Genomic DNA, 23,034 nt, shown 5'->3' with positions numbered 1-23,034 from the left:
TGAAAGTGCAGAAGGGATGCTTCCTGTTGTCCGGGTCAGTACTGTTGCCAGGATGGGAATGTTTACCCTACCAGCCCTCTGGTGCTGTTAGGCTGCACTCGGAGTGTGAGCTCTGGGCCTTATTTCGAAAATAGTGCGTTATTTGAGTGTACAAACCCAAGATATTCTGCGGATAGGTGATGCTCAAACCACGTCAGAACCACCGCTGTGGCGTGTGCTGGAGTCGGACGCGCGTTTGACTGATCAGGCGGAGCAGGTGAATTGAATTTGTTGCTGGATGGCAAGGTGTTCTGGGGGAAGAGCTTGTCTAAGGAAAACTTCCTCTTACTGCCCCTTCCCATCTCAAATGGCCACTGCCTGGGGAAATTGGTTCTTTATGAGATTAACTACAACGTTACAGTGAGGATGAGGAATCATCATTACTCCCATAGTTATTTGCTGCCAGGCCGCAGCGTTGATTTCAGAGATTTAAAAAAAAAAAAAAAAAAAAAAATGAAAAAGAAAGGAAGTATGTATTCTTTCACATACTCTCTTTTCCCCGAGAGTAAATGTTGTGGCTTCAGCAGTACCCTTCCTCTGGAAACGATTCCCAGTGCCTGCTCAGACACTGGGGAGGAAAAAGACAGAGAGAACGATGGAGGAGAGCCACTCGTTAGCAGTGAGAGTTTGACTGCTGTGTTCCCAGCTTTCGCTTCTGCACCGACCGTGTGGCAGAGCCCGCAAGCTGCTTCCTCAGCTGGAAGAGGAAGATGAGTGACCTCAACTGTGCTGAGGTAAAGCAGAACTGTTGAAAAGATTTGTCAAAGATGCGGGTTGTACCAGCGCAGCCGCTGCAGCTGCAGCAGGACCTGGAGCATTGGAGAAGATAGAGAGGAGTTTCTTCGTGAAAAGAATGCTGTAAAAGTGTTTTCATGCCAGAAATTAGGACAAACGCCTCTGTTGTTTGGATATCCTCTATTGACCTGGCACATTGGCATTACAGCGTACCTGGCACACTCCTTGTATTGTTTGTAAAAAAAAAAAAAAAAAAAAAAAAAAAAAGTGTTTGTCCTGGTTTCAGTTAGGACAGAGTTAATTTTCCTCCTAGTAGCTGGCAGGGTGCTATGTTTTGGATTAGGATGAGAAGAGCGCTGATAACATGCTGATGTTTTAATTGTTGTAGAGCAGTGCTTACACCAAGCCAAGGACTTTTCAGCTTCTCGCTCTGTCCTGCTAGCGAGCAGGCTAGGGATGCAGCAGGAGCTGGGAGGGGACAGACCCAGGACAGCTGACCCAAACTGGCCAAAGGGGTATTCCATACCATCTGACGTCATGCTGAACAATATATAGGGGTGGCTAGCCTGGGGGGGGGGGGGGGGGGCGGCTGCTCGGGGATAGGCTGGGCATCGGTCAACGGGTGGTGAGCAATTGCATTGTGCATCACTTATTCCCTACACATTATTATTAGTAAAACTATTATTATTATTATTATTATTATTATTATTATTATTTTCCTGTCTTAATAAACTGTCTTTATCTCAACTCACAAGCTTCACTTTCCCATTTCTCTCCCCTATCCCAGAGAGGGAGGGGGGAGGGTGAGCAAACGGCTGTGTGGTGTTTAGCTGCCAGCCGGGTTAAACCACAACAGAAGCCTAGGGAACACTCAGGTAATGCAGCTACGTCCTACCCTGAAAGCCTCTTCAATGCTGTACATTTTCTTTAAAATGTGAATATTAGTCTTATTTTCCTTGTTACTTTAGGCAATTACACCACACCCATCTCACCCCATCAGGTAGCCCTGAGCAACAGGTATGAGGCCCTGGAGGCTGAAAAGCAATCAAAGGATGGAGAAGGGGAAGATCCCTCTCGACCAGAGATATTACCAGGGTCGGAAAGGCCAATCCCCCATATTGCGACCACTGGCAGAAGAAAGAAAAGGTGGGTTTTAGTTGTGGGTGATTACACAATAGGGGGAACAGAGGATCCAATATGTAGAAGGGACCCTCCTCTAAGGGAAGCCTGCTGCCTTCCTGGGGCCCGGGTTAAGGACATCACCAGGAGACTTCCCAGCTTGGTTTGATCCTCAGACTATTACCCATTGTTGGACCTACAGCTGGAGGGAGAAGAAGTGGCAACGCCTAGCCCGAGAGCAATCAAAAGGGACTTCAAGGAATTGAGACAGATGATCAGGAACTCGGGTGTGCAAGTCATCTTCTCCTTCATTCTCCCCAGTATTGACAGTGACAGGAACAGAAGGATAATGTCCATTAACATATGGCTCTGTGGCTGGTGTCATCGCCAAAATTTTGTGTTCTTTGAAAACAGGAAGCCTTACATGGCACCATGACTGCTGGCATCGGATGGGATTCATCTTTCCCAAAGGGGGAAGAGGGTCCTCGGTCATGAGCTGGTGGGGCTCATTGATCGGGCTTTAAACTAGATTCGACGCGGAAGTGGGGTATCATCAGGAATACTGGTGATAAGGTACATAATGACATGCCATCCCACTCACCCCAGCTGGACACTACACCCAGCAAAGGATGCCCAGAGCCGAGAGAGGGAACAGGAGAGATACCGTAGGCCCACATGGACAAGTTACAGTTGCCCTGTCCAGAAAGGAAGGTGCATTGGGAGCCCAACTCAAATGCCTCTATGTGAACACGTGCAGCATAGGGAATAAACAAGGGGAACTGGAGGTGTGTGTGCGGTTGCAGGGCTATGATCTCATCGCAATTACTGAGACATGGTGGGACAGCTCTCATGACTGGAATATGGCCATGGATGGCTTTGTGCTTTTTAGGAAGGACAGGCCAGGAAGGCAAGGTGGTGAAGTTGTTCTTTACACGAGTGAGCAACTGGAATCTATGCAGCTCTGCCTAGGGAGGAATAAAGTGCGAGTTGAGAGCTATGGATGAGGATTAAAGGGCAGGCCAACAGGGTTGACATTGTGGTGGGAGTTTACTACAGGCCACCAAATCAGGAAGAGGAAGTGGATGAGGCCTTCTACAGACAGCTGCAAAATGCCTCACGTTCACAGGCCCTGGTTCTTATGGGGGACTTTAACCACCCCAATATTTGCTGAAAAGACAACACAGCTCAGAACAAACAGTCCAGGAGGTTACTGCAGAACAATGCAGATAACTTCATGCCGCAGGTGGTAGGTGAACCAACAAGAAGAGGAGCGCTTCTGGAGCTGGTACTAACAAACAGAGATGGTCTAGTTGGAAACATGAAGGTTGAGGGAAGTCTTGGCTGCAGTGATCATGAGATGTTGGAGTTCAAGATCCTGTGAGGACAAAGCAGGGCAAAAAGTAGGTCTGCAACCCTGGATTTCAAGAGCTAACTGACCTCTTCACGACCTAATTGGAGGAATCCCCTGGGCTAGGGCCCTAGAGGGAAAGGAGGCCCAGCAGAGTTGGCTAATATTCAAGCTCCACTTCCTCAAAGCTCAGGATTGGAGCATCCCTGTGAGAAAGAAGTTGAGTAAGGTGGGCAGGAGGCCTGTGTGGATGGGAAAGGAGCTCCTGGGAAAACCTAAACAGAAGAAGAAAGTGTATATGATGTGGGAGAAGGGACAGACCAATTGGGTGTAATATAGGAACATTGTTAGAGAGTGCAGGGATGCAATGAGGAAAGCCATTTTTATTTATTCCATACCATCTGACGTCATGCTGAACAATATATAGGGGTGGCTAGCTGGGTTGGGGGAGGTCCGGCTGCTCGGGGATAGGCTGGGCATCGGTCAACGGGTGGTGAGCAATTGCATTGTGCATCACTTATTCCCTACACATTATTATTATTAATACTATTATTATTATTATTATTATTATTATTATTATTATTATTATTATTATTATTTTTCCTGTTTTAATAAACTGTCTTTATCTCAACTCACAGGCTTCACTTTCCCGTTTCTCTCCCCCATCCCGGAGAGAGAGGGGGGAGGGTGAGCGAACGGCTGTGTGGTGTTTGGCTGCCAGCCGGGCTAAACCACAACAGTCCATTTGGCGCCCAACGTGGGGCACGAAGGGTTGAGATATCGACAGATTTGACCAGAGTGTGTTAAACTAAAATTGGTATAAGTGTTCGACCTGCTTAATAGTTGCTAGTCACAATGTTGATTGCCTTAATCTCAAGTCTGCTGTGCCTGTTTCCCAAATTGAGTTTTATAGCAAGTTACTTTCTGTATGTGCTCCCTGTCGTGCTGTTTATCCTTTCCGGGCCCTGGTTTAAGATTGTTATGGTACTGTGTGGTGTAACGATGGCTTATGAAATGATGAGATTTCTGGTCATGACTCTAACCTGGTATTTGTACTCAGCACTGTCGTCGACTCTATACTTCAGAAACCATATCTCAGAAACTATTAGCAATTACACCTATTGCCTTTTTTCATCAGGGAGTCAATCTGTGGAGGGGACAGGGGAAGATATTTTTTGCTACCTGTTCACTCTCCCTTCCTCCTTCACCACCCTCTTATCCCCCGAGCTAGTTACGGTAGCTCTCCAAGATGTTGAATATCCTTGGGATACTCAGACCAGCATGTTCCTGTAGTTATGTCTCCTGAATGCGCTTCAGGTTTTGTTTAAGGTTAAACAACTACTTAGGAATCTCATCTGGAGATCTGTCTTGAGGCGGGATAGTTGCGAGTGGCAGGGAGTGTGGGAGGATATGGGCAGGTTTCTAGAGCAGTGGGCACCTCCAGTGTTTTGGACATTCACCCCGAACAACTGCAAAATCCTAAAAAACTGGTAGAATGCTTGAAAAAAAGGTGTCATGACTCTGGCAGTTCCAAAGTGACACAAATCACTGTGGCGTGCTGGGGTCTGGCTTGTGCCTATCGAGCTGCAATTGATGCTACTATCAACCTAGTGACAGACCCTGCAGCCGTTCCAGCTCCAGCTCCCGCAGCCGTTCCAGCTCCAGCTCCCGCAGCCATTCCAGTTCCAGCTCCCGCAGCCGTTCCAGCTCCAGCTCCTGCAGCCATTCCAGTCCCTGCAGCTGCTCCAGCTCCTGCAGCCGCTCCCACTCCTGTGGCTGGGTCAGAGAAACGAACTGTAGCAGTGCAAGTTGTCCCTGCAGAGGGTATTCCAACCCCTGTGGCAGACCCTGTAGCTGGGTCAGAGAAGCGAGCTGTAGCAGTGCAAGTTGCCCCTGTAGACAAGGTGAAAAAATGGTATAGAGACTCAGGTCGTTTAGAACGCAGACAGTCTTCTGCTAAGTCTGGGTATGGAGAAGATGGGGCTGGGCCATCAAATGTGCAGGAGGATGAAGATGAGGATGAGGATGTCGAAAAATCAACAGTAACTACCCGAACCCTATACCAGTGTGAGCTACGAGATGTGCGAAAAGATTTTGGTCGCTGTATAGGTGAGCAGCTTGTCACCTGGCTGCTCCGGTGCTGGGACACTGGAGCCAATGGTGTGGAATTAGAGGGCAGGGAAGCCAGGCGGCTGGGATCCCTTGCTAGAGATGCAAGCATTGACAAAGCAATTGGAGATGGAGCACGATCTCACAGCCTCTGGAGGTGTCTCCTGTTAGCTGTGAAGGAAAGGTATCCCTTCAAGGAAGAACTTGTATGTCTACCAGTCAAGTGGACCACCATGGAAAAGGGAATTCAGTACCTGAGGGAATTAGCCGTGTGGGAAGTAATTTATAAGGACCTAGACGACACACAAATATCCACAGATCCAGATGAAGTCCAGTGTACTCGACCCATGTGGCGGAAGTTTATACGGACTGCACCATCATCATGGGCCAGCTCATTGACAATAATAACCTGGAAAGACGGTGAAGACCCCACAGTGGGTGAAATGGCTAAAAAACTCCGGCAGTACGAAGAAAATCTCTCCTCTTCCCTACAGGCCTGCGTCTCGGCTGTGGAGAAACTCTCTGAAGAGTTCCACCAACTTAAAGAGAATTTATCTTCCCCCCCACCTGTACAAACCAGTGTCTCGGCTATTAGGGGTAAACGTTCATCCGTGCAAAGAAGACAATATGGTGGGTACACACCCCGCGCCACCCTGTGGTTTTACCTACGTGACCATGGAGAGGACATGAGAAAATGGGATGGAAAATCTACTGAGACCCTAGAGGCACGGGTACGTGAGTTGCAAAAGAAAACAGTCGGGAGAAAGGGGTTCTCTGAAAAGTTTGCTGATCCAACTTCCAGCAGGCAGTCCTTTAGACACAGAAACGAAGATTCTGACCAGGACTAGAGGGGCCCTGCCTCCAGCCAGGGGGAGGAAAGGGACAATCGAGTTTATTGGACTGTGTGGATTCGATGGCCTGGCACGTCTGACGCACAGAAGTATAAGGCTTTAGTAGACACCGGTGCACAATGTACTCTAATGCCATCAAGCTGTAAAGGGCCAGAGCCCATCTGTATTTATGGCGTGACAGGGGGATCCCAGCAGTTAACTGTATTGGAGGCTGAAGTAAGTCTAACCAGAAATGAGTGGCAAAAGCACCGTATTGTGACTGGCACGGATGCTCCATGCATCCTTGGCATAGACTATCTTAGAAGAGGATATTTCAAGGACCCAAAAGGGTTCCGCTGGGCTTTTGGCATAGCTGCCTTAGAGACAGAGGACATTAAACAGTTGTCTACCTTGCCCGGTCTCTCAGAGGACCCTTCTGTTGTGGGGTTGCTGAGGGTTGAAGAACAGCAAGTGCCAATCGCTACCACAACTGTGCACCGGCGGCAATATCGCACCAACCGAGACTCCCTGATTCCCATCCATAAGCTAATTCGTCAACTGGAGAGCCAAGGAGTGATCAGCAAGACCCATTCACCTTTTAATAGTCCCATATGGCCAGTGCAAAAGTCTAATGGTGAGTGGAGACTAACAGTGGACTATCGTGGCCTGAACGAAGTCACGCCACCACTGAGTGCTGCAGTGCCGGACATGCTAGAACTCCAGTATGAACTGGAATCAAAGGCAGCCAAGTGGTATGCCACAACTGATATTGCTAATGCATTTTTCTCCATCCCTCTAGCAGCAGAGTGTAGGCCACAGTTTGCTTTCACTTGGAGGGGAGTCCAATATACTTGGAATCAGCTGCCCCAGGGGTGGAAACATAGCCCTACCATTTGCCATGGACTGATCCAGTCTGCGCTGGAGCAGGGGGAGGCTCCTGAACACCTGCAGTACATCGATGACATCATTGTGTGGGGTGACACTGCAGAGGAAGTTTTCGAGAAAGGGAAGAAAATAGTCCAAATCCTTCTGAAGGCCGGTTTTGCCATAAAACAAAATAAAGTTAAAGGACTTGCACGAGAGATCCAGTTTTTAGGAATAAAATGGCAAGATGGACGTCGTCAAATCCTAATGGATGTGATCAACAAAATAACAGCTATGTCTCCACCAACTAGCAAAAAGGAAACACAAACTTTCCTAGGTGTTGTGGGGTTTTGGAGAATGCATATTCCAAATTACAGTCTGATTGTAAACCCGCTCTACCAAGTAACCTGTAAGAAGAATGCTTTTGAATGGGGCCCTGAGCAACGACAAGCCTTTGAACAAATTAAGCAGGAAATAGTTCATGCAGTAGCCCTTGGGCCAGTCCGAACAGGACCAGATGTAAAGAATGTGCTCTACACCGCAGCCGGGGAGAATGGTCCCACCTGGAGCCTCTGGCAGAAAGAACCTGGGGAAACTCGAGGTCGACCCCTGGGGTTTTGGAGTCGGGGATACAGAGGATCTGAGGCCCGCTATACTCCAACCGAAAAGGAGATATTGGCAGCATATGAAGGAGTTCGATCTGCTTTGGAAGTGGTCGGTACTGAAGCGCAGCTCCTCCTGGCACCCCGACTGCCGGTACTGGGTTGGATGTTCAAAGGAAGGGTCCCCTCTACACATCATGCAACTGATGCTACATGGAGCAAGTGGGTTGCACTGATTACTCAGTGGGCTCGAATAGGAAACCCCAGTCGCCCAGGAATCTTGGAAGTGATTATGGACTGGCCAGAAGGCAAGTACTTTGGGATATCATCAGAGGAGGAGGTGGTCCGTGCTGAAGAAGCCCCACTGTACAACAAGCTACCAGAAAATGAGAAGAAACATGCCCTGTTCACTGATGGGTCCTGTCGTATTGTGGGAAAGCATCGGAGATGGAAAGCTGCTGTATGGAGTCCTACACGACGAGTTGCAGAAGCTGCTGAGGGAGAAGGTGAATCGAGTCAGTTTGCAGAAGTGAAAGCCATTCAGCTGGCCTTAGATATTGCTGAACGAGAAAAGTGGCCAGTTCTCTATCTCTATACTGATTCATGGATGGTAGCAAATGCCCTGTGGGGGTGGTTACAGCAATGGAAGCAGAACAACTGGGAACGCAGGGGCAAACCCATCTGGGCTGCTGCATTGTGGCAAGATATTGCTGCCCGGGTAGAGAACCTGGTTGTAAAGGTACGCCATGTAGATGCTCATGTGCCCAAGAATCGGGCTACTGAAGAACATCAAAACAACCAGGAGGTGGATCAGGCTGCTAAGATTGAACTGGCTCAGGTGGACCTGGACTGGCAACATAAAGGTGAATTATTTATAGCCCGATGGGCCCATGACACCTCAGGCCATCAAGGTAGAGATGCAACATACAGATGGGCTAGTGATCAAGGGGTGGACCTGACCATGGACACTATAGCACAGGTTATTCATGATTGTGAAACATGTGCTGCAATTAAGCAAGCCAAACGGTCAAAGCCTCTTTGGTATGGAGGACGATGGCTGAAATACAAATATGGAGAGGCCTGGCAGATTGATTACATCACACTCCCTCAAACCCCCAACGGCAAGCGCCACGTACTTACAATGGTGGAAGCAACCACCGGATGGCTGGAAACACATCCTGTGCCCAATGCCACCGCCCGGAACACTATCCTGGGCCTTGAAAAGCAAGTCCTATGGCGACATGGCACCCCAGAAAGAATTGAGTCAGACAATGGGACTCATTTCCAAAACAACCTTATAGACACTTGGGCCAAAGAACATGGTATTGAGTGGGTGTATCACATCCCCTATCATGCACCAGCCTCCGGGAAAGTTGAACGATACAATGGACTGTTAAAGACTACACTGAAAGCAATGGGTGCTGGGACATTCAAAAATTGGGATACACATTTGGCAAAGGCCACCTGGTTAGTCAATACTAGAGGATCTGCCAACCGAGCTGGACCTGCCCAATCAAACCTGTTACGCACTGTAGAAGGGGATAAAGTTCCTGCAGTGCACGTAAGAAACATGTTGGGTAAGACAGTCTGGGCTACTCCTGCCTCAGGAAAAGGCAAACCCATTCGTGGGATTGCTTTTGCTCAGGGACCTGGGTGCACTTGGTGGGTAATGCAAAAGAATGGGGAGGTCCGGTGTGTACCTCAAGGGGACCGAATACTGGGTGAGAATAGCCCATGAGTTGAATTGTAGTATGTTAATTATCATATAATACTGTATGTCATCACTACCATGATTGTTACATATCATAGATGAAAATGGTGATTAATTAGAAGGTATTGGAAAGAGTGTAACCTGAGCATGACATAACTGGTATGGAATAAGGGGTGGATATCTGTCCTGGTTTCAGTTAGGACAGAGTTAATTTTCCTCCTAGTAGCTGGCAGGGTGCTATGTTTTGGATTAGGATGAGAAGAGCGCTGATAACATGCTGATGTTTTAATTGTTGTAGAGCAGTGCTTACACCAAGCCAAGGACTTTTCAGCTTCTCGCTCTGTCCTGCTAGCGAGCAGGCTAGGGATGCAGCAGGAGCTGGGAGGGGACAGACCCAGGACAGCTGACCCAAACTGGCCAAAGGGGTATTCCATACCATCTGACGTCATGCTGAACAATATATAGGGGTGGCTAGCTGGGTTGGGGGAGGGCCGGCTGCTCGGGGATAGGCTGGGCATCGGTCAACGGGTGGTGAGCAATTGCATTGTGCATCACTTATTCCCTACACATTATTATTATTAATACTATTATTATTATTATTATTGTTATTATTTTTCCTGTCTTAATAAACTGTCTTTATCTCAACTCACAGGCTTCACTTTCCCGTTTCTCTCCCCCATCCCGGAGAGAGAGGGGGGAGGGTGAGCGAACGGCTGTGTGGTGTTTGGCTGCCAGCTGGGCTAAACCACAACAGTGTTTTAGTCAGGGCAGGCCAAAAACCTGCCTTGGCACTTCCACATTGCAGCAGTGCTTGCAGACCATGCATCCTGGATGCCAGGCCAGGATCTAAATCCGATGGTGCTGTTGGTAACGTGAAGTTCAGGAAGCACTTCTGGGTTTTTCTGCTCTTCCATGTGAATTTTTGCCCTGTGAAGGTGGTGTACTGAGCTCTTTTCTTACCAACAAATAGGTTTAAAAGCAGTTACGGTTTAACATCTACATGCTTGGGTGTTATTAACACAGCATTGTATACTGAGCTGGTGCTTGGTAGGAGAAAACATAAATCTTACCTGGGAAACTCGGACACTCTCAACTACATACTGCTACGAAGAAACTCAGATATAAGAGTGCACTTAAGTAACACATCACCAGAGCTATTGTGCTACTGACCATTGAAGGCACCTTTTTCCAACACTGTCTTATTGGAAGTTGATACAGACTGGCAGTATGCAGTTGGTTCCCATCTATAATGTGTGACTGTACAGTGCTGTATAAGAATTTTTTTTCACAGGTTTGGAGAAAGTGAAGAAAAACACACACAACCATTGATACGTGGACCCTGAACCTGCCACAGGCTAATTAACAGTGATGCCCATTGGATATCTAGCTCCTGACGACACTGCCAATGTGTGCAGTGCTAGGTGCCAGCTGCCATGGTTTATATATATTGTAAAATTAGTGATTTGGGACTTGTGAGCACTGAGAACAGGTTAGCAATTGCTTAAGAGCTTTACTTTCTTGTTCTGCTAATACACATTAAATTCTTCAGGAACTGCAGCACAAGAACTGTCTTGCACAGGATCTCTGGAAGCAGGAAATAGCCGCCCTGTGGACCTCTCTCTTCCTTTTATATGTTAAGGGCTCTTTAGAACAGCAGAAGATGGAGCAGCTCTTCCTGGGAGGGAGAACGGGGCTATTCGCAGCTCGTTCCAGTGGTCCCAGGTGTCTCATGGTTGTGACATTCGTGGCTGGGGGAGACTGCTCAGTCGAGACATTGGTCACCTCCTGGCTTTGCAGAACACAGACTTTCAGAGTAAAGGTGTCGCTGTCGCTCTGGGACTGGGAGATGGGCGAAACAGCTTAGGCTTGAAACTGATTCTCTGCAGAGTGGCGTGCTCAGATGTGAGCACATCGTCTTGGCCGCCTTATTAGATCCCTGCTTGAGAGGTTGCTTTGAAGAATTGCTTCCTCTTCATATCGATGTGTCAAGCTAAAGACAAATCTGTGCTGAAGCACTGTCTGATCAGATGAGTGCCTCAGTTCAGGATTGTTCTTTGAAAGCTACAGAAACATCAGGACAATCTGCGCTTTCAGGAACAGATTGATTTGATCTTGAGACTGTCGCAATCCAGGTCCCTGAAGTGGCACGTCTTCAAATAGAGTTGCTTGGGCCAGCAAGGAGCAGCTGTACCTTGCGGCTGTGGTAACTCGTGGCTCTGAGTCTCAGAGATCACAGTGAAAGGTGACCCCCAACTCTCTGGTGGAGGAGGCTGAGGCAGCGTTCAGCTTTAACCTTTGCCTTCTTGGCTGGCATCTTTGCTCTCCTGCTGTCAGTGGGTATTGAGTGTCCTTCTCTCCAGCCTCAGAATGCGCTCTCAGTGCAGATGTAGGCAGCATTGAACAGCTAGAATTCACTCATATATAAAGAGTACAAAACGTGTATTTTCTGCTTTTGCTTTGGAATTCTTAGCTTTAGGTTTTCCTACAGGTGATGAGGTTTCTCATAGCAGCAAGGATGAGCTGTGTTAGCAGGAGGCTGTTCTGTGCTTCGACCATGGGAAGATGAATGGTTTACCTATGCACTGTTAAATATAATTTGACACCTAGCACACAACACTTTCAGCCTGTGGGGTGCTTTAACAAGCAGGTAAATCAGTGGAGACTGTTTTGCAGCCAGGGTGATGCTGGGTGATTAAAAAGCAGGGTCAGAACAAGGAGTTTATGGTGTTCTTTCTTGCTTGTCATCCGACTGTCCGCTTACACTGTTCTAAAAATAAAACACAATACGGGCTAAGCATCTTTAATATCTTTATTATAAACGGAAGGCAAAAAACAGGCCAGCAACAGAGACAGTCCAAGAGAAATACTTTGTGCTTTATAAACAAACAAGAAAGTACCCTTAGGTAGGTGTGATAATCCTTCTCTAATGCATTTTTTGGAGTGCAAAAATATTTTGTTCCCTTCTTGCTCTTCACTCCAGGACAAAGGCAGAATAGCCAACTGGAAAGTTAGACCAGGGAGGTCAGTTTGTTCCATACTGAGAAAGACAAGCCTGTAAAACAAACTAGACAGATTTTCTTTGTGCTATTTATCTTCCTTCAGCAAAGGCAAAGTTTATGACACTTGTTGGCATGTATTTCCAGACCCCCAGCTACCGTGACTGTAGTGCATCTGTGATTCTTTTGTACAAAAAGAGTTCAAAATTGCATAACGCAAAAACTTTACTAGCACCCTGGAGAAAAAAGAAATCTAAAAATCTTACCAACTTCTATTACAGACCTGCTGAGTGCACCAGAGTTACTCATTTTTATTCAGGCTTTCAGGGGCTAGTTCAGTTGGTTTCTGTTCAGAACTTGGATTGCCATGTTAGCAGATGTCAGTTTAAAAAAAAAAAAGCTTTTGAGATCTTTTTTAAAATGAGACTGCTTTTTATAGCATTTAGGGCTGTGAGGTATCCTTGGTTTTTGCTTTCTTCCCGTTCCTTAGACCAGATCCATTCATATCCTGAACAGCGTTCTGGGTTGGTTCAGGAAAATGGAAGTCAACAAGCAAAATGGTGAGCTCCTTGGGCATTCAAAAGAGCTAAATCTGGAAAATATTTCAAGTCCAACTTGCATGCTAAGGAGCACCAGTAATTTTTAGAAGTAGATGCAGAGGAACCTGCATGGCACTAAGTGTGTTTCTGAAGGTGCTAAAGGTCAGAAGTGACGATTCCTATCAATACTAAAGAAGAGAAGGAAACCTTGCACTTAACTACTGTTTTTATTCCCTTTGTCAAGCAGTCAAAATCAATAACTATTATGAGAACCCAACTTTTCCTCTCTTTATTTTAGATTTGGGAAAATTCCCTGCCAAAAAAATATTTCCTGGAAAATTCACTAGTGTTTGTGTGAGTAAAATGTTCCAACCTTTTATTATTAATTTGTAAGAACTATTTCATCCACTTTTGTCCAGAAGAGTCAGAAATAATTTGCACGGAAATGTGCAGCATTTAAATGAAAGGATTCAGAATCACTCTAATTTGAACTTTATCTGGTCTGGTTGCAGGTTTTATGACATTTAGTGTCTTAAAAAAAAATCAAAATATCTGACTTCACATCAGAAAAAAAAACCTGCTTGTGGCTAAATAAAATCTGTTGCATCTCTGGTCATTGAAAAATCATTGGCTGTTAAATTGGGCCTAAGTCATCTTTTCTAACGTTTCATGATCTTGCAGCAATGGATGGTGATGGATATATGGATTAGGGAACAGCACGTGATGGCAAACCTGTGGTATTTGCTACAGCGCAGAAAGAAAACAAATTGCTTCCAAAAAATCAAACTAGTTCAAAATTCTTGGTATCATGCAGCCATGCCACTGGCAAAGTGAGCATTCCCCTGCCTCTCAAAGCTTGCTGTATCCTTGATCTGCTGTCTTCCTGCTGTTAATTGATTGCAACTCTACCTGTCTGATCAGGGCTACGAGTTGTTCTCGATATGGATATCATACGACATATACTGTGCACGCTTGTGTGTATAGATATGTTTATCCTGTATGCATGTACATATGTATGCATATTTGTGTGCTGGCCCCCAGATCACTCATGTTATAAAGCATTGGCCTCGAAGGCATACTCATCAAAATATTTTGTAGATCCTCCAGATCCTCCATTTTTTTCTAGTTCCCTCAAAATGAGAGAGTTTGTACACGCTCTCTGTGTCAAAAAGGCAAAAATTCTGATTTCCACTGTCGCTCTCGCTAACTTTCCATCACTCACTCCTCGTTTGTGTCTAAACACATGTGTGTGCATATGCACATTTGTGTATTTATATGCACTGGTGTGTTTTTTGCTGTACAGGTAATAAACATGGGGAAAGGTTTTTGTGTTTTCTTAATAGGTGAAGAAATCTTGAAGACCACAGATTGGAACATACTAAATTTTAAATTAAAAAAAAAAAAGTTAAGTTGTCCGGCTGTGGAAGATGGATCCTCATTTTTGCAGCCACTTTGAATCACAAGTTCATCTCTAAATGCACTGTTTTTTTTTTGTTTTTGTTTTGTTTTGTGTTTTATTTTTTTATTTTTTTTTATTTTTTGAAGAGCTAACTAGCCCTGGCTGTCTCCAGTCTGAGAGAGTATTCAAATGGACTTGCTTCCTCCATTAGTTATAAGCTGTTTAAAAGCACATCCTATGTTTGAATTGTGGATGAGAGGTTCCCTTGGCAAAGTGAGGAGGAAAATTCTTCCTACCCCTTTATTATTAATTCACGGATTCAGTGTTGGTTTGGCCTACAGGAGAAGTTAATTGGAAATCTTTGAAGATCGATAACTTTGCTGAGGTTGTCCAGGTAGGTGAACTTGAAGACCCACAGTGACTGGAACATGCTATTAACGCATCATACTGCGTTCTGTAGAAGTTATTCGTAGCCATAGTTGATCATTGACTTGCATGTATGATCAGGTGGTTTTTTAAGAAGTGACTCCATTTTCAGGCTTCTAGATGTGCTCCAAGTCATATTATTGAGGACGTGGAAGAGAACACTTGCTGACAAAGCTCCTGGCAGCTTTACAGAACTTTAATTTAATATTGTGTTAGTTCACGTAACAGCTGATTTCAAGACATTGCTCTCCTCAAGAGACTAATTTGATGAACAGAAGAAAGCTGGAAAAATGCTTGTTACTCATTATTTTTCACTTGTTGGTACTTTCTTTAGGGTTACTTTTAAAAAGAAGATTTCACTGATCACAAGCCAGTAGAATACTTTCAGCCCAAGCAAGGGTGAAGACAGCTCTCTCCAAGAGCAGAGGAAGTCCCTGTGGAGAGAACCCGAGCTTGTTATCAGAACTTGTCGGCATGTCTAAACAAGGAGACGATTGCTACTTCTATTTCTATTCTACCTGTACCAAGGTATGGCTGGGTTTCTTTTGCTTTGCTTTGCTTTTTTTTTTTTTTTCCATTTTTTTCAGGAAGGGGTAGAGTAGGAGGAGGAGGCACACTGGTCTTTGGTTGACTTGATAACCAGATAGATTCTGAATTCAATTGTAGCAACCTGAGGCAGTAGCATGGACATTTTGAGGCTGTACTATATTTTCCTTGTTGGTTTCCTTTTGGTTACAGGGAGACAACTGTTCCTTCTGCCACTGTGAAGCTGCTCTGGGGAACGAGATGGTCTGCACGCTGTGGCAGGAGGGTCGTTGTTTCAGGAATGTCTGCCAATTCAGACACATGGAAATTGATGTGAGTGCCTAAAGATGCGTTCTCAAAATAAATCAACAAAACCATTTTTCAGTGCTGTAGGTGTGCTGATTGTGCTTTCGCAGGATAGATTCATTTGCTTTGAAATTACACTGGTTTCTGTTACCAGGAGAGGGGGTGGGAGGAAGGAGAGGGAAATAAAATCAATGCCTTAGGTATGTCTTAGCAAGATTTTCTTTTATTAGATGCCAAAAGTATTTTCTCAACAGATGCAGAATAACTGTGAAATAGACTGCTAAAACCTGCTGGAGCAGGGGAGTAATAAACAGGCTGTACTAGCCTCCTGAGAGCAGGCTTGAGAATGATCTATCAGGTCTCTTGTGTCCCGGAGTCCCTTCAGATAATGCTGTTGTAGCTGCCTGGGGTAGGAAGCAGTGGGGAAAGTTAAAGGTGCAGAAGAACGAAGTCTCCAAGAAGTAGTTCTAGATAGAGTTAACCTAGGCAATTTAAGATGTTCTTTTTCCCTCTGAATAATCCTAGTATAATCCTAGGTGTATTAGTTTAACACACCCTAAACTGATGTCTGAGAGTGCCTGTCTTCTCAAACTGAATGATGACAAAGCTAAACGTGCATAGTGGTTACAGCTTATGCAAACTTTGTCAATATGCCTGGAAATACTCTACTTAAGTGATAAACTGACCTTTGGAATGATGTTTCAGCACTGTATTGTGACAGCCCTATCGCTGTCATGATCTGGAACTGTGCATCTCTTTGCAAACCTTAGGTGCATGTTATCACGAGCTTGTCTTTCTTTCTGTCTTCAGAAAAAGAGCAGTGAGATTCCCTGCTACTGGGAGAAGCAGCCAGTAGGCTGTCAGAAAGCCAACTGTGCTTTTCATCACACAAAGGGACATTACATCGATGGAGTCTTCTTACCACCAAGCAAGAGTGAGTTTAGGTCCTTTTTCTTTAAGTATTGAAGAATTAATTTTGAATATTACTTAGTGGGTGCCAATACTGTAGGAGACATCAGGTAACCGTTCATTTGTGAGTGCAGGAAAAGGTCTGCAGTCATAGGTGGTCAGCTAAACCGAGTGTACTGCTGGTGTACTGCTGGTATTTGTTTTCTGCTTTCATGCTCAGCTTCTCTCTGCTTTGTGTGATATTTGCCTTGCAGTTTACTTTCTGTTGTTTCATCTTCTGCTGGGTGGTAGGGAGATGTGTTGTTGTTTGAAGGGAAGTCATTGTTCACGGTGTAAACAGTGATGGGATGGGCAAAAGGAGATGCTGAATTCATTGTGCAGGTTATCTGCCTTACCTACCATCTTTGTGCATTGTGGTCAAAGTTTTAAACTGCCATATTACTGATGATCCTCCTCTTCCTCTAGCTACACTGCCAAGTCCGCCTGAGTCCGCGGACGATGATTTGAAAGTGGCTCAGATGTCACTGCAGCAAAACAAACTTTCTGTCCAGTCCAATCCCTCTCCATAGCTAAGGGGGGTGATGAAAGTGGGAAACTCTGAAAACGTCCCAAGCCCTACACACCCTCCAGTTGTAATCAATGCTGCAGATGATGATGAAGATGATGATGGTGAGCATGTTTTGGTTCTTGGAAGGAATTTGTGCTGTAAATGATTGTGTAAATCTGTGGTTCTTGGAAGGAATTTGTGCTGTAAATGAATGTATAAATCACAGATGACCTGAGGTCTGACTAGCGATAGGGCAGGCAGTCTGGTCAGGTCACTGATGGCTTTGTCTGGCAGTCAGTGGACAGAACCTGAAATGTTGGAGGAAAGCTTAGAACCACTCTTGGCTTTAGCTGGTCTGTTGTGTAAAGCTCTATGTGAAACTAGGAAGGAAATTCCTTTTTTTTCTGTCTCTCTGAAGAGTAATATGTTGTGTAGTAGTTAAAGCTGCAGAGAATCTAGAGTCCTAGATGTTTTGTCCTAGTGTAGTCTACTTACGAGTTCATCAGGTCAGTGTAGCTGTATTAAAAAAAAAAAAAAAAAAAAAGCTTTTTTATATGGACCGTGGACTGAAGTGTCATTGCATGAGCTACATAATCATGAACAATCTGGTCTATGCATAACTGAATAGATTTTTCCCCTTCAGACCAGCTTTCTGAGGAAGGAGAAGAAACTAAAACTCCCGTCCAGCAACCAGCTGAGGAAGGCCAAAATGGATTACGGATGATTTCCACTCGGAAAGCCAGTGCTGCTACTGCTAAACAAGGTATTCCAGCACCTGTAGTAGGATAAATTGGAAGGAGAACTTGACAATTAACTCGAAAGCAGTGTGGCGTAAAAACACAACAGAATGTAGGGGTGCTGAATGGACTCGGTTATTTCCATGATCTCATTTCTACCTAATACCATCATGTGCCCATTGGGTCAGAAAGGTGAACTCCTTTTCTTTACTTTTGGAGAACAAAACAGGGCCACAGCATGGAGTTTAAATGGCTGCACATGCAGCCTTGCAACCACTGTTGAAAGCCATATCTAACGCTAGAGGGATCTAATATCGTGTAAATGGATTAAAATTAAAACTACAATTTTTACCCTGAAGGGTGAAAGGAGGGGCAAAATGCCACTGGTTCTATGGTTCTTTCACTTGTGAGGAGTGTTGACAGGGTTTATTCTAAATACTTCTGAAAGTTCCTGAGCACTAAGAAGCCTGAGGATCTGTGGTCCTCAGTGAGCGCCTCTAAGCCTTAGTCTCATTAACTGTTTTCTATTTTCAGAGGACAGTCTGAATTTTGGAATAAAAACACTTGAAGAAATCAAATCACAGAAAATGAAGGAAAAAACTAAGAGACACGGTGGTGATTTAATATTCCCTACTTTCTTACCCTGTTCACCTTCATCCTGTTTGAAGTTCTTTTTTTTAAAAAAAAATTCTTCCAGTAATACCGGGTAGCTGGCTATGCTTTGGTGAATACAACTATTTGCCAAAGAAGTGAAATTTTATTGGCTTCAGAATGGCAGGTGATGGTGGCTGGGAGCTGCTTGAGGGATAGACTTCCATTTTTAGCTGGGGGCATCAAGCAACCTGATTCTCAGCCAGCTGGTATTCTAGATGGGAATTCCAAGGGCAACCAGAGGCAAATTAGTCACCTCTCTTATTTACATGCTCTGGTCACTGTATGTTTGACAGTAATGAATAATTAAAGTTTTTTGTTCTTTGTGATAATTTTTTATGTTTGGTAAACTTCCTTATGTTTTGCTTGCTCTGAACAGAAGGTCCTTCAAGATCTTCTCTTCCTCCCGTCGATTCTATGATTTTTCCTGCTCTGGAAAAAGGAAAATGTCCGGTCAGTGGTGAGAACTGTGACACTGTCTACAGAGGAAGGTAATAATTAATGCTTTTGTTTTGATTTCATTACTCCTAAACTGGAAGGTTAAGCAAGAATGAAGACAATTCACCCATGTTAGCCTGCTGGTGCTGCCTTCTTCTGTTCAAAACATGCTTTTATGCTGAAAGTCCCTGGTTGTACTGGAAAGATTTGGTGCTCAGGTTAAGTGCAGTAGCAGGAGAAAGAAAAAAATGTGTCAGTATGCAAATAGGGGGATAACTGAAAAACAGGAGAGTAACAAGAAGAAAGAGCTATAGAAGACAGTGCTATGTAAGAAGCAATTTCTGAAGCTTTAAAGAGGCTGACAGTGGCAGGTGTGGACAGTAGTGTGATAGGAGTCTGTGTATAAATTATATTGTTTAGAGTTGTGCAAATTCCTTTTAAAGGGAAAGAAGTGAAGAAGTACTTTTACTCATAGACATTCACCTTAGAAAGGAATATTTCTCAGCATTTGTACCTAATAATACTCTGCTTGCTTATGCAGCTTTGTTCTGCACAAAATATAGCTGTCAAGCAGACTCAGATTCATTCTCTACTATCTCAGCTGGAATTTGAAGCAAACACTGAGACTGTTAATACCTTTTCTAAGTTAATTATAGTTGAAATATGAGTTTGTGTGGTTTAGCTGTCAAAACAGTGTCTTACTGGGTTTTTTTGGACATGGGCTAACAGTATGATATTTCTAATGGCTACTGGTTTCTATGAAATAGAAAAATTTTACTTTTGTTTTAGGGGAGGAACCTGTGATTCGACTAGATCTTGCTGAGAAACAAGGAAAACGGAAAGCCTCCGTGGGTAAGAACTTTTTATGAGCTGTTATTTAGGTGCCGCCTTCTATATATGACTGCATTAAAGAGTATTTCTGACGTATGAGAGGAAAATGCATTGCAGTGGAGATCTGTGTTGACTGCAGAAATGGCCAAAAAAATATTTAGCAGCTGAAAGGCAATTTTGTGAAAATATGCTTGAAAAATAGAAGATTGTGGTTGTCTGTTCTCAAATCTTCCTGCAAAGAAATGTTCTTAAAATATTCCTTGTTTTCTCTGTCTGAAGCTGATGTAAGCGCCCTTCCCGTGAAGCGCAGCCTTGCTGAAAGGCTGGGGAAGAAGGTGGAGGTTCCGGGAAATGCTGACAAAGCACCGAAGAGAGGTACAGCTACTAAACAGGCATCTGGATTTGATTCACGGGTTTTGTGTTTAGGCTTTCTGTTTGTCCTTTTCCTGTGATGTTTCTTTTTGCATGTTGGCTGAGGTCTTAATCACTGGGATTCAAAGTTACCTTTCCTGTCTTGTTTTCAAATGTGAACACAAAGTTGACGTTTATGCAGCCTCCCTAGTTTGTTCTTTTTCTGTTTTGCAGTTCAAGTTCCCAAGTCTGTGAAGGAGAGACTAGGATTACCTTTTCAACAGACTAGTACTGCGAAAGGTAACAACTGGATATTAAATATACTTTCTCCTTCTTCCTTCCCGTGAACTTAGACCGTTTTCATACAGCCCTAAAAATTAACTTAAATGAAAACAAAGAACTGATTCCTCTTGCTTGAGTGCTGAAGCTCTTCTGACAGCCACCGTCAGAAATCTGGCTCTAGGTGTGTGTTTATTTCCACTTGTGCCTTGTCAAGGTTTTAAGCTGCTTCTGTGAACCATCATATACAATTAGAATAGAACCACTGCCAGGAGCAGGAATTTGAAATGCAGTCTGAAAAAGTAATAAAGTAAGCTAGCATTTCTGTGTAGCAACTCTCTCTGGATAGGGCTGGTCTTCAAAATACAAGTGGCTCAGAGGAGGAGAATGTTAGGATATTGTCCTAAGATGCTGTCCCGGTTTCAGTTAGGACAGAGTTAATTTTCCTCCTAGTAGCTGGCAGGGTGCTATGTTTTGGATTAGGATGAGAAGAGCGCTGATAACATGCTGATGTTTTAATTGTTGTAGAGCAGTGCTTACACCAAGCCAAGGACTTTTCAGCCTCTCTCTCTGTCCTGCTAGCGAGCAGGCTAGGGATGCAGCAGAAGCTGGGAGGGGACAGACCCAGGACAGCTGACCCAAACTGGCCAAAGGGGTATTCCATACCATCTGACGTCATGCTGAACAATATATAGGGGTGGCTAGCCGGGGTGGAGGGGTGGCCGGCTGCTCGGGGATAGGCTGGGCATCGGTCAACGGGTGGTGAGCAATTGCATTGTGCATCACTTATTTCGTACACATTATTACTATTAATACTATTATTATTATTATTATTGTTGTTATTCTTTTCCCTGTCTTAATAAACTGTCTTTATCTCAACTCACAGGCTTCACTTTCCCGTTTCTCTCCCCCATCCCGGAGAGGGAGGGGGGAGGGTGAGCGAACGGCTGTGTGGTGTTTGACTGCCAGCCGGGCTAAACCACAACAGATGCGTTATTGGGAATGCTCAGGATAAGTTTTCCTTAGTACTGTGACAAATTTTGGAGACAAAATATTGTTGGACTCTCTTTAAATGTTGGTGCTTCTCATTTCTTGATGATGACAGGGAAGGCTGCTAAGCCAAAGGGAGAGATCCATGTGAAAACACTGGAGGAAATCCATCGTGAGAGAGCTCTTCAGAGACGAGAAACTCAAGCCAAAGCCCAGGCTGAATGGCATGGTAAAACAGAAGATCCCAGCGCAGGGGCAAGACCCGCTCCTGCAGGTCGCATCAAAACTTTCTCTGAAGCCTTGGCTGAAAAAAAGAATAATTGCTTGGTAGAAGAGAAGAAAAAAGCAGGAGAATTCCATCCCAAGGTAAAAATTCAGGGTGAGCCCGAGAAGCAGAGTGTGCTCACTCTGTCCGGGCCCAGCAAAGTGCAGTCGAAGGAGCTGGCAGGTAAAGTCAAGCCAGAAGGAGAAGTGCATGTTAAAACCTTGGAAGAAATAAAGCGCGAGAAAGCTCTGCGGATGCAGCAGAGTGGAGGAAATGTGCCAGCTCCCCCAGCACAACCTGGACCTGCCCCAGCAGGGCAGAAATCGTTATGGAACACAAAGCTAACAGGTAATAAGATGCTTTAATACCTGCCCTGGTGAGGTGCTTCCCATATTGAGCAAGTTCAGTTTGCTCAGGATCTGCCTTGCTTTTTCCTTCAACACAGAGGATAAAAGAGTTTAAGGCTACAAAGTTCAAAGGCAAGGAAGGGCCAGAATATGCAACCATGTCTGTTTTCATTAATTACGTGATGGTGTTCTGTATTTCCCACTAGAAAATTAACTCATTGAGGGGCTTTTTAGTCTAATTTTGGTATTCTGTTTTTTTCTGCCATCTGTTTATGGTATGGAGTCCTCCCTGTGTTGAGTTCAAGTTCACCTTCCTCTTTGGCATGTGTTGCTTAACTTGACACGTGTATGTGTTTGTAAAGCATGCATCAACGTCTTAATGTGGGGGGCCAGTTTCTGTCAAAAATGACAGAGGATCAAAGGCTTCGTTGTTAAGATTATATCAACTTTGTAACATGAGATTGTGTGAGGGAGATAAGGAGGGCTTAAAGGCTGCATGGATTGCACATTGAAGCCTTTCTCTTTGTCTCATGGGACACGAGGAAATAAACACACAAAGAAAACAAGTACCCAGCTTTCTTTATTTCTGCCATTGACAAAACTTTTTTTGGGTTTGTTTTAAAGCACCTGAAAAAGAAGAAAAGAAGACAGTGGAATTGAACAGGCCTTTTCCTAAACTTTACTCTGTACCTGATGTACAGGTGAGTCCTTTGTGAAGACACGCATACATTCATATAATTTCTCATAAATTCTGAAAAGTTTTGTTACTCACCGTGTGCCACGCTCTTGAGTGTGTTCTTACCTTTCAGCGTCTGGTAGGAACTGGTAGCAGGAGAAAGAAAAAAAAATGTGTCAGTATGCAAATAAGGGGATAACTGAAAAACAGGACCTCCGGGGCTCCTGGGGGCCCAGCGGGGTTCACCGGAGTGGATCCTCCGGAGTGCCCGGGGTCCCGCCAGGGGTCACCGGGATGGGTCCTCTGGGGCGCCCGGGGGTCCGCCGGGGGTCACCGGGGTGGGTCCTCCGGGGCGCTCGGGGGCCCGCCGGGGGTCACCGGGGTGGGTTCTCCACGGGTTTCGGGTGTCCGTCGGGGGTCATTGGGGTGCGTCCTCTGGGGAGCCCGGGGGTCCGCCAGGGGTCA

At 44.9% G+C, this 23,034-nt stretch overlaps 1 protein-coding gene across 1 annotated transcript; it reads left to right on the top strand.

The window, feature by feature from the left end:
- Positions 1 to 112: 112 nt before the first annotated feature.
- Positions 113 to 22,594, top strand: LOC121057486 (zinc finger CCCH domain-containing protein 11A-like; the record flags this gene model as incomplete). The annotated part of the gene is given in 15 exon segments (XM_040531775.1): positions 113 to 256; positions 15,052 to 15,245; positions 15,456 to 15,575; positions 16,359 to 16,482; positions 16,923 to 17,126; positions 17,648 to 17,767; positions 18,276 to 18,356; positions 18,772 to 18,830; positions 18,832 to 18,883; positions 19,620 to 19,682; positions 19,941 to 20,036; positions 20,247 to 20,312; positions 21,397 to 21,536; positions 21,648 to 21,894; positions 22,518 to 22,594. Coding segments are annotated over 14 exon segments (1,503 nt in total), but the record flags the coding sequence as incomplete, so codon positions are not given.
- Positions 22,595 to 23,034: the final 440 nt, after the last annotated feature.

This window comes from Cygnus olor, chromosome 19 (assembly GCF_009769625.2).
Source record: "Cygnus olor isolate bCygOlo1 chromosome 19, bCygOlo1.pri.v2, whole genome shotgun sequence".
Taxonomy (NCBI): domain Eukaryota; kingdom Metazoa; phylum Chordata; class Aves; order Anseriformes; family Anatidae; genus Cygnus; species Cygnus olor.
Note: the sequence above shows the minus strand (reverse complement) of the source record. Positions and strands in the feature narration are given on the sequence as shown.